Source organism: Parasteatoda tepidariorum, chromosome 6, assembly GCF_043381705.1.
Source record: "Parasteatoda tepidariorum isolate YZ-2023 chromosome 6, CAS_Ptep_4.0, whole genome shotgun sequence".
Lineage (NCBI taxonomy): Eukaryota > Metazoa > Arthropoda > Arachnida > Araneae > Theridiidae > Parasteatoda > Parasteatoda tepidariorum.
Genome location: NC_092209.1, coordinates 72573745 through 72586623, shown reverse-complemented (window position 1 = coordinate 72586623; position 12879 = coordinate 72573745). Strand labels below are relative to the sequence as shown.

The window sequence follows — 12879 nt, the reverse complement described above, 5'->3', positions numbered from 1 at the left end:
GTTGCTATGAACTGTCTGCAAGCTTGTCAAACTCTTCCTTGGCCTGCCAGATCACCAGATCTCTCTCCCATCGAGCATGCCTGGGATATAATGGGAAGGCAATTGCATCTGGCACGGAATGTTGATGACCTCGTTCGACAATTGGATCGAATTTGGCAGGAAATACCGCAAGAGACCATCCGGGAGCTTTAACGGTCTATGCTACGCCGTGTGGCAGCTTGTATCGAGGCTAGAGGTAGGTCAACACCTTATTGAACTTGTTACTGTAACTCTGCAATAAATTATTCAATTGTTCTGAAATTTTAATCATCTACTATTCTGTACATTGTCTTCCTATCCACCAATTTTCGTATCAATCGGACAACTCCTTCTTGGTGCGTCGATTTTTTTGTTATAGAGTGTATTTAATATTCTATAAATTTATAAATCTCATATTCTGTATAGCTTTTTGTTTTTTTCTTTTCAATATCCCAAACAGAAGAATAATGCACATAAGGGAGAATACAAAAATTAATATTAAAACCAGAAAAAAACATTATAGAAATCAATCAAATCATTACTGAGGAGGGAGGGATTAAAAATATCAAAATCTGTTTCATTAATAATTTATCTAGAAAACATCTTAGTTTAATCAAGTGTTTAAACCGGTTTTGTTTTTCACTCACAAGTGATTTAACAGATTTTAACAGATTTTTTGCTTTCCTCTAAGTTGTTGCCTTCGATGCGAATACTTTTTGATTTTATTTAGGACAAATACTCTGAAAATATGTATTAAGAATGATCACTAAGGAACAAATTGTATATGATAGAAGTCTACATGGAGCAGCTTGTCTACCTTATTTAATGCATAGATTCATTCAGTTTTTTCCAAAAGCATATACCAATGTTGAATTGCTTGAATGGGAGAAGTTGTAACCTATTACGTTTCTGAAAATCATTTGAATTTGGTTTTGTAACCCAAATTTCAAGCGAAAAAAGCAAAACGAAGAGAAATAAATCACAAATGATATTAAAATGTACATTGTTAACCATCCTCAATGTTAAAACACTGTTTAGATACCGAAGACATTTCTTGCTTATCGAACCGAGACTATAGTATGTCCAATTCTGCGCCTTTATTTGTGCTTTAATCACGTTGTTTTGCTTTATTCTTAAGTTGCACAAAATATACTTCACCCTCATTTGGACCTAAACGCCTTGCATATGAAGCATTAACATATTTAACTACTGTTATATTGAAGAAAATTAGTATCGTCCCAATATACGATCCACATTAATTAATATTGTAGTTATTTTACGGATCGACAGAGGGCGCCACTAAAATTGTTGTTTTTACAAATTTTTTTTCCTTCACCATTTTATCACATTATTTCAGGTTTACATCTTATTTTTATTAAATTTATTATTCGCAATCGCAACATGCGAATATGACATGAGGGAGAGCAAACCGGTTCTAATATAGAGTCTCTCTCTCATCCTCTGCTCAGATACATGGCAATGTACTGCGATGCATTCCATAGTATTTTTCGCGTTTAGATTATCAAGAATACAGTTTATAACTTCCATGAAACTTAAATTAAACACTATGTTTGAAGCAGTTTTGAGATCAATGTAGTTTCAAAGCTTAGAAAATTTAAATAAATTAAGGTTAGTTTCTGTCTTAATTTTAAAATTAAGACAGAAACTAACGTGCTATGAACTTCTTTGACTATCCACACGCTAATGGTAAAATGCCATAGGTAAAGAGTTCTGTTATACGCCACCTAGTTCATTTAGATCGCCGATTTCATTTAATAAAAATTTTATTTTTATACGTTAATAATTGTTTCTATATTTATAAGCGATCGCAACGCTTGAATACGCCATCTGGGGAGAAGACCAGTTCCATGCCTTTGGCCCTTCTCCGTTCCCCTCTCCTCCTCCTCTTTTCAGTTGCATAAGAATGTACTACACTACGATATTTTTTCCTTTTCTTAATATTTTTCCTTTTTAATTAATAAAAATATTTTTTTAAAAATTTCTATGATGCTTTCTTCTAGAACTATGTTTAATGTAGTTTTCAGTCCCATATAGTTTCTCAATTTAAAACAATTTAATCTATATGAAAATCAAGACAGAAACTAACGTACTTCTTTCTCCTATGACTCTCCACACGCTTATGAGGAAAGCATGTAAAGTGTTGCCATAGGTAGAGAGTTCTGCCCTACGCCACCTATGGCCCATTTCGATCGCCAATATTAAATTCGTTTATATATTTAATAAAAATTATATTTAAAAAAAATATTTTTATAAACATTTTAGTAGCGCTACCTACCGATCTATAAAGAAACTACCCGAAGGTAGATCGTATGTTGAGGCAATACTAAAATATTTATACCTCCTATTAAAGTGAAGCAGATAATATTTACAATGAAGTTGACGGCGCCGAGGATGACCATAAGCATGGGGTATCTCGGTATCGTATCTTCATGAGATGCGTGGACGATGGTTTGCACTGATTCAACTAAGGCAGAGAAGCAAAGGGCAGACAGGAACAACATGTTGACAAGCAATCCCAGCACTTTTACTCTAGCCCAACCAAATGTATTCTTCATGGTTTTCTCTTTGGACATCTAAAACAGAAAAATATTAAATGAATGTAAGACGCTTCAGAAAATACTTTTATTTAAAACTATTTTGTAAACGTACCGTTTATGATATTTTTATTGTTATAATAAAATATGGCACATTGAGTGCTTCAAAAATAGTTACATAAAAATATTTTATTCGATTTCGTAAACCATACTTTTATTCTTTATTAAACATAATGAACCTGTTGCCTGACTTTAAAACTAAGTGGATATTTTCAAATGTTAGCTACTACTTGAAATTTTTTTTATCACATTTTAAGATTTTAGATGAGAATAAAGTTGTTTCTATTATTAATTTTATTTTTTTCCTGTTCCCGCCTGGGGAATGACCTACGTCATACAGACATCTGAAGGGCAGTTTTGTTGGCCACTTTTCCAGGGGCACCATATTAGGTGGGCCAACATTGCTCCCACAGTAAGGACAGATAGCACAGAGTAGGAAAGAACATCCATGCCTTGTCCGGAATTCGAACCCAGAACCTTTCCAAAGCGAGGGCAATTCCTTAAACCCTACACAGGCCGGTCAGCCCTATTATCAAAATAGCATGAGGGATATGAATACCTTATTATTCCTAAATAAATTCTAAGAATTTAATGATTAAGTAGTATTTCTTCCGGATTTTTTTTATTTTTAAGAAAATGACTTGTTCTCAAATTAGCGTAATATCGAAATTACGAATTGTGCTTGAATATTGAAATTGCGAATTTTTAGGTGTGGTTAAATACAATGATTTACAGTAAATTAATAAGGTGAAATATTTTCAGTTATTCTTAAATAAAACTGATCTAAATCATACTAATATTTTTTTTTTAAATCAACAGAATTTTTTTTTTTTTAAAATATTCTTTTTCTAAATTAACGTGTGGAGTTGTTCTGAGGCTCACGTGTTACGTCGTAGTGTCATTAAAATCAAAACGTTTGTTTCTTCACTTGTTTAGCAATTCTATTCGTGTTTTTGAAGGTCATAACCTCTAAAACTTTCAAGAAAGCGATTTATCTAAAAATATCAAACTTAGCTGCATCTTCATAAATTTATAATTTTAACGGGAAACATTTTCATATTAAAACAGAATGGGTTCTGGAGATTCAAATAAACTATTTAATTTTTTCACAGACAATTTAGAGTGTTGAAAAACTAAACAACTATCACAAATTAACAAAATAATCACATCATTTAAATCTTAACAGCCACTTGTTTTCTCTTTTTTAATTCTAATTCAAGGTTGATTTAAGCAACGCAACGATGTGGCAGGTTTCCCGTCAATTCGAGGTCATCTAAAAGGAAGGCCTCTTGTTCATTTTCATTTGAGCAAGTGTATGACAAATATATATATATATATATATGTATATTAGTTTAGTTAAATGATTTAATATTATTTTTGAAAAATAAGTAAATAAATAAATTACAGTTTAATAAAAGTTTTTGATAGTAGTTTTCTCTTTTAAAATTAAAAAATGTATCATAATCATATTTAAACATATTTCATCGAAATTAGTGTTACCGTTATCACGTAACAAAGCTACTGGAGACATCTTATTTCTTATAGCATAAATTACTTTTATTACTTAATATTTTTTAAAATTTCAGAACAAATCATATATCATATTATGAGATTATAAAAAGTAATCAAAAATAAACTTTTTTTTTTAATTTTTTTTTTATTTGATAATTATTATAGAAAAGTACAGGAAATTTATTTTTTATAACAATTGTTTTTTTTTATATAACAATTGCTATTCAAAATAATCGCATAAATGTTACCATTTTGGGTCTGAAATTACGCCTTTAAATTTTTTATTAAGATTAAAAATATTAAATATCATAAAAAGCATGAAAATAGTTTTTGTGTAAATTTGCTACCACTTTTTTTCATAAAAGAATACAGTTTTCACGTGACTATGCATCAGATCTAATATTTTTTTTTTTTAGATCAAGATAGCCTGGTTGGCAAGGCGCTGGATTCACGTTCCTGAGAACGGGAGTTCGAATCCAGCCGGCCGAAGACTCCCCGTGCAGAAAATGGTGACTGGTGCACGTTAAATCTGTCGAGTCATAAAATCCTCCATGTTCCCTTAACAAATTATACCTCTGGGGGTATTGAATTGGAGAGTGATCGTTCTCTGGTTCAAGTCAAAATTGCGATCTGTGGACGGATGTGAGAATGGGTCCGCCCTATAAATGGGTGTGACGTATGGGTGTGACAGAAGGCAAAATCTTAGCCATAGATGGCGCAACTGGAAAACAAGAACAATCACCCCCCCCTTGCCTTAATTGCCTACAGCAATATATATCTTTGAATCATAATTAGCAAAAAAACAATTCACATTTGAGGTCTTCATTTGAATATTAAATGTATGTAATTAAATGGCAAAAAAGTAGCGTGATTAATATAAAGTAAAATGGGGGCGTAACGATTAGGCTGAGCGTCTCTATTAGAGAGATCTCGAGTTCAAATCCCTGCTGAGACGGTTGAATCTTATCTCTAATATTCTTTTCTAAAAAAAGGTGATAACTATCTAATATGTTATATACAATTTACAAAAAACATTTTTTTTATTAAAAAGTAATTTTTTTAAAAAATATAAAATTCTTAAAAACAAAAAAATTAAAAGACTTTTTTAATTAAAATATACTGATTATTTTAATCCATTTATTTCAATTAATTTTTATTATTTTTTTTTAACTAGAATGTATGGATTATTGGAAAAAAAATTACAAAATTTTAAACTAAGTTTTAAATTGCAATTTTTTAAAAAATAAATCCATATATTTTTATTAAAAAATAAAATTTTATTCATTTCTAATTTTAAAGAAAATTTATTTAAATTCTAAATTTTATTTTAAATTATTAATTTTTTACTAAAAAATAAATATCTATAAATTTATTTATTTTCAAAAATTGAAAGTTTATAAAAAATTGATTTAAATCAAAAAATAATAATTTCTAACTTAGACAAAACATATTAAACAGTTAATCATATTTAAAATAGAAAATTAGAGACTAAATTCTACCGTCCCAACTGGGATTTGAACCCAAGATCTCATTGATAGATGACGAACATTCAAACCCTTACACCACGAATATTTAAGATGGCAAAGTTTTTGCTATTTTGAAACTAAGTGAAACATAGTTAAAAACTAAATGAAATAAATGAAAGTTTAGTTAGTTTGAAACTAAATGAAACTTACTTTAAAACTATTTGAACTAAATGAAAGTTAGTTTAAAACTAAGTAAATTAAATAAATGAACTACATGAAACTTACTTTAAAACTAAATGAACTAAATAAATAAACTGAATGAAAGTTAGTTTAAAACTAAATGAACTAAATAAATGAACTATATGAAACTTACTTTAAAACTAAATGAACTAAATAAATGAACTGAATGAAAGTTAGTTTAAAACTAAATGAAAGTTAGTTTAAAACTAAATGAGCTAAATAAATGAACTAAATTAAAGTTAGTTTAAAACTAAATGAGCTAAATAAATGAACTGAATGAAAGTTAGTTCAAAACTAAATGAACTAAATAAAAGTTAGTTTAAAACTAAATGAGCTAAATAAATGAACTGAATGAAAGTTAGTTTAAAACTAAATGAACTAAATAAATGAGCTAAATGAAAATTAGTTTAAAACTAAATGAACTAAATAAATGAGATAAATGAAAGTTAGTTTAAAACTAAATGAACTAAATGAAAGTTAGTTTAAAACTAAATGAACTAAATAAATGAACTAAATGAAAGTTAGTTTAAAACTGAATGAACTATATAAATGAACTAAATGAAACTTAGTTTAAAACTAAATGAACTTTAATAAAGCATATTTTATCCTAGTGGCAGATTGATGGCCTAAGTGTATCTTATCCATGCTTTTCAAACATGCTCTTAATTTTAAGCTTAACTTTGGTTTAATAGGAATTTTCGAGCTGCGTACTTCCCTGTAAGAATAAATGAATTATTGAAATTAAAGACATAGCTTACTCTATAGCTGATGACAAGGAGAAGAAGTGATAAAATATTATAGAGCATGTGGTATGCGCTGACGAGTAGCACTATGGACTGTGTGATGTGACTGGCAACGATCTCAGCGCCGAAGACCATTCCTGACAAGGATATCATTAAATATAGGACTAATGACTTCATTTTTTTCCCTTTCTGTTTTTGGGATTACTCTGAAAATAAAAGAAATGTCAATATATAATCTCTAAAGCTGTTAAAAAGCACATTATCTAGCTAAGGCAAAGGTGAATTTCAACGAGCCGTTTAAGAGCGGACATCTTTTTAAGTAAATACTAAGTCATTAAAATAAATTTGAATTCAAATAAATGACATGTAATTCGTTAAACCTGTTAGAAATGTGCTATAGTATAATTCGTGATATAAATCAAAAATCGTCAAATAAATTCGTAATATATAAATTCGTGAAAAAAAGCGCTTTCGACAAAATACTAAAATAGAGATCTATCGACAAAGACTACTCACTTCTGCCTAGCTTAATAGTATGAGATTGCCGCAGCTGATGCTCTCTGGTTATTTCAGTTTCCGTTTTTAAAAGCGCTATATGTTGAGCCACCTCAGCTAGATTTGGCATGTGACATTTTTAGCGGCAATCATTGGTCGATTCTCCGTGTAAGAGAAATAGTAACGTTAACAAAACAAAGCAAACGTTGTCAACGGCGGAAAAGAAATACAGCCAAAATTTGGGAGCCACGTAAGAGAATTATATATATTAGATAATACCTGATATAATAAATATTCTATATTTATATAATATACCGTCTAATTTATCCAATCGTCGAATTTATATTATACATCGTCTAATTTAACCACGAATTTAAACAAGTGCAAACCGGTTTCAGTCGCGTAAAAAAATAAGGCTGTATAGTATTACCTGATAATTAAGATTTTACATAGAATTTTATAGTGCGTCTAATAATTTGGCCAGGAACTGTAGATAGACTGCAGCTTAGGGCCACGAGAACTGAAGGTCCCCCAAACCAAAATATCTTTTTATTTTTTTAGCATTTCTTAGAGTTGTTGAAAATCTGCATCCCCCAAAAACCAAAATACGTTTTTTTCTTCTTCTTTCTTTTGCATTGTTCAGCGCTGGTCAAAATTTGCAAATCAACAAAAAAGATTTCTTCCTAATTTTTTGTAAACTCTTTCCCTAATTAATATCCCTTGCAACCTTTTTCGGTGTCAAATTTCTAGGACCATCCTTGCTTGCAAATGGAAGCGTTTAATAAATTGGAGGATTCTTAAATTGGTATCACATGACTTCTGAGCAATAATAAGACAGATTTCACCACCTTCTTCCAAATAAAAAAAGTTATGATCGAGCTTAAAACGTGTTTCTGTTGTAACTTTTCCTTTGCTTCTTCTTTCTTTTTTCCCTTCAAAGAATAAAAGTTACGTGTTGTGCAATAAAAGAAAAGTTCTACATTATAGCCACATCATTATCGCCATACCTCTTAGCTACATTTAAGTCCATATATAACTAATATAATCAACAACGACGCAATATTATCGCATGTCATTAATTTAGTGTTTAATAATCAACAATAAAAAACAATGAGTTTGTTCTTGAAGTATGGAAAACTAGTTGAACATATAAGGGCCTCACTCCCTTCAATAACTTAGGGTAGCTGTTCAAATTTTTCTTCCAGTTAACCACGGATTTAAAAATAAGCTTTGAATATACTAAAAAAATAATTTGGAAACATTTATTAAGAAGAATGAAATTTATTAATAGACGAAATAAGCAGAATTATGGTTATTAAAAAAAGACTTCTTTTACTCTGTTAGAATGGTTATCGGAGAAAGATAATTATTTATTCTGGAATTCGGTAATTACATTTTGAATTTTGAAGTTCGGTGAGAGATACTTCTGCATTATATAGTTGAGAAATAAATATGGAAATTTAAAAAAAAAAAAAACTCAGTCTTTTTTTTTTCTTTATTGAAAAATTTTATAACATAAATTTTAACTGTAACATAAAATTAACCGTAATATTACATAAATTTAACCGTAACATAACATAAATTTAACCGTAACGTAAAACAAATTAGGATGACCCATTAAAAGTTTCAAAAATAACTATCGGTTAAAAAAAAAAATCTAAATTGCGGAACCCCTGTGAATTTCCCACGGAATCCAAGGGTTCCGTCCGACATCTTTCAGGAACCACGGGCTTAGAGCCTCTGGCTAAAATCTAGACCTACTAGGCAATGTGCAGATCTGAGAAATTAGGTCTAGGTGATTTGAGAAATGAAACAATTCTTTGGCACTTTAAAGTATCGCTCTATTCAATCTGCTCGTTAACCAGGATCGAAACTAGGATCTGCTTATTAACTAGCAACTAAAAATCAGTTTTTCTACAGATTATAAAGCTAATGCTTGATTAACTATATTAACTCGATACTCTGTAGAAAAGCTGATTTTTACATTCAGTTGTTGGATGCATATGTAAATGCAAATCAGCGCTTGTCCTGAAAATTGTGTGGCTTATTACTTTGTTTCCCAGTTTTTTCCTATATTTATCCATAGGTTAACATTAAGAAAGGAGAAAAGTAAAATCTGACTGAATGGAATGTATTCAGAGTGATTTTTCGCATCGTAGTGTACACATATTATACAAAACAATAAAATTTTAATCTCTACATAATTTTTTGGATTTTTGCATAACAATCATCATGCTTTAGAAGACTCATCTAGGATTTATTAATTAGTCTAGACCAGAGTTTCATAAACTGTGGATTCCGACCCCAATTGTGGTCACGTGACCCGCATCAGGCGGTCACTAAAAATTTTAGCAATTTTGATATTTCTTTGACATAGTATAATATTTTCATAGTAACCAAATATATTTGTACAATGAATCTGAAAATAGACGCGGATAATACAATACAGGCAAATAAAACTAAAATGTTTCGACGCATTCTTATCTTTGCATTATATTCATTAAATTTGTTAGCTTGTAATTTTATTAAATTTTTCACATTATTTTACTCTTTAAAATTGAAAAAAAATTAACGTTCGAAAACTGCAAACAAGTTAAGAAACTGACGATTTGTTAGATTTGCGCAATGCTTATGGGGTTCCCCACTCCGAAAAGTTTAAGAAATTCTGGTGTTTAGGTGTAGTGTAGATAATCTATGTAAGTAAGGAATTAGATTGAATGATGTGCTTCTCTAAATAAATTTAACCTATTTTTTCTTCAATATCCTCGCCATTTTTTAATTTTTTTAGGTCGCTACGAAATTTGGGGTTGTCATAAACTGGAAAAGATGGTCCTGATAGTAGTTTACTCAGAAAAGCGTGTTTTTTTATTTATATTTGTAAATTATATTTATTTTATTTTAATACCTTTTAAATCTTATTTTTTAGCCTTCGTTGAACGGCCGATCCAATTCAGAGTTTACAAGTATCAATGCTGAAATTCGTGGCGTTATAATTTTGAACCCAACCTAAAAGACAGGAGAACTCCTGGATCAAGCATTAAGACAAATTAGCCATCGTGGAGGACTTTTTGATGAAAAAAAAAAGTCAAAGGAAAATTTCAAAAGTAAAAATGACATGCTTATAATTATTTTTCTATCATACTTAAATTTGATAGTTTTATGTCTTTATGTTTTAAATAGCGGTGGAGTTCGGCAGCGTAATCCACTGTCGCTTTCTAAATTCCAAAGCTGCGCACCAGCTTTTATACTTTAATTTCTCTTCTTCTTAAATTTAAATTTATTAGGGGCTCAGCCTACTACAGATTATAACAAATTTAATAAAATTTATAATTCGAAATTTAAAAAAATTGGAACGCAGTATTCTTTTTCGTAGCTGCAAAAATAATGATTTCCCTACCAATAATTTTTGCTAAACTGAATTACGAGACATAAAAAAAAAAATTAAAAATAACCTTGGTTTAAAATTACTCAAAATTTAAGGAATGCATCAGTAACATTTACTAATTAGAATGTTCTTAAATCATTTCTCTACAAATGTGCAAAATTTGATTTTTTTCATTCACTAGTTCTCGAGTTTGAGAGCGAAAAGCGCACTTGAAAATTTTCTGAAATTTCAAATGTAAAAATCGTCATAATCATTACTTTTAAATATAAATAATGGGTAATTAATACGTATGGGCCGGAATAACCTGGTCGGTCGAAAGCTGGGCCATGTCCGAGAGTTCGTGGGTTCAAACCTCGCCGGCCGAAGACTCCCCTATGTAGTAAATGGTGACTGATGCACGTTAAATCTGTCGAGTCGCAAAGTTCTCCATGTTCCCATAACAGATCAATACCTCTGGGGTACTGAATTGGAGATTGATCGTTCTCTGATTCAGATCAAAATTACGATCTGTGGATGAATGAATGGGTCCGCCCTATAAACGGGTGTGACGTATGGGTGTGCCAGAAGTCGAATTCTAGGCCATAGATGGCGCCACTGGAAAACAAAAACAATCGCACTCCTCTACCTTAACAAAACATTCGTGCAACAGCCCATTCTGGGTCAGTGAGTTCATTGCTTTACAATTTTGTGACCAACTGCATGATGATGCCAATGACGTCAGCATTAGGTACTGGCCAACTTTTGCTTCCCAGATGAACTAGTACCCATCCAGTTGAAGATGGATCGGTTTAAAGCCGCCGTCGGGGATCGAACTCCAGCTCTTCGCAATGACTGTTCATTGTCTTAACCACTGGGGTGATCACGACAAAACAATTTAATTTACAGAGAGACATTAAAAATGAATGATAGCGAGGTTTGTTGTTTCTTAGTTTCGTTCGTATATACCGTCCTCTAAAAATAAATTGTAATTTTTTTGGGTAAAGTTTTAATGCTTTTGAACTCTTTATTTACTTGGTGAGAGAGCCTTAAGGGGATATGGAACCCATCCTCATTAAAAAATGCTGTTTAGAACATTTTATTTTATTTTATAATAACATAGAATAAAATGATCTAAGCAGAACTTAATAACGTTGAACAACAGACCCGATTCTGAGTTTACAAATATCAATGTTCAACTCCGTAGCCTTGTAGTTTTGAATCAAATCCTGAAAACAAGGGAACTACTGTATCAAGCAGTGGAACTAATTAGCCTTCGCGGAGATCTTCGTGATTGAAATAATCCGTATTTGCGTTACACGGAGAGAAAAACCAAGAAAACTTACCCTGGTTAGCCCTACGGAATGAGAATTCTAACCCATGAACCGTCTACCACTGATGATATTTAATGTCAGCCGCGAGGTCGGTACGAGCATCGATCATATCGCGATATATTATTATTATTGCGTATAGATATTCTTTTACCATAAATCGCGATACTTAAATTTTTACTTACGGTTTTAGGGACCAATGTTCGTGCTGGCGATAACCCGGAAAAGCAGTCGTCGAACAAATAGATAACCGATAAGTACTTTTCAAAACCATTAGTGGCAATAATAAAATTTATTAAAAATACTTACATTTCATTTTTCCATCATAAATAATGTTACAAACGAGTGATAAATATTGGTTTTTTGTTGTTGTTGTTGTTTAATTATCGTTTTTAAGCAGACAAGTTTCGGAATTATTTTCACGACAGCAGTAATTAAATTGAACTAATTGAAAGTGGCACAAGGTCCAAAAATGAAGGGGTAATTGGGTAACATCAGCTGTATTAATGACGAAACGTTTATCCGTTCGCTTTTAACGCGGATCGCAAGGGGTTTCGAATAACCGAAAGGTCGGATGATTAGGTATCGGATAACTGGAGTTCTGTCTTTCGCGAGCCCGCGATAATTCAGAATGATCAAGGACACGATTAAGTGCGCGATGCAAGATAACTTTCTGCGAATCCTTATGAAATTTAAAAAGAAAATTTAAAATATTTCAGCAAAATAAAATTCAAAACAATCGTATTAAAAATAGATTTGAATACTTAATGATAAGATTAAGTGTCAGACAAATTTGTAAACTCGACATGAATGCGTATTGCCCATTTATCGCTGTATTTTTCTGTCAACAACTTTATTGGTTTGTTTGTGATAGAGGAGAAAAACCAACACAAGATAAAAAAGATTCCGCGATGAAAGTTCAAAAAAAGGATAAGAGAGACAGTGATATGGCCTGAATTTTAATTTATCGAATAACAAGTGGGTATTTTAAATCTTGAGGTCATGACCCAGATATGCTTCGTAAAGAAAATATCGAACCGCTTTATTTAGTTTTGCATTGTTTCCACAAGGACAAAAAAAAAATAAAAAAATTTATAT

At 30.9% G+C, this 12879-nt stretch overlaps 1 protein-coding gene across 1 annotated transcript in view; it reads right to left on the bottom strand.

Moving 5' to 3' along the window:
• Nucleotides 1-12879, bottom strand: part of LOC107454104 (proton-coupled zinc antiporter SLC30A1) — a gene marked incomplete in the record, with an annotated part of 37838 nt that overhangs the window by 18377 nt on the left and 6582 nt on the right. Inside the window, 2 exon segments of the mRNA XM_071182605.1 lie at nucleotides 2378-2612; nucleotides 6610-6800. Coding sequence (XP_071038706.1) covers nucleotides 2378-2612; nucleotides 6610-6771 — 397 coding nt within the window.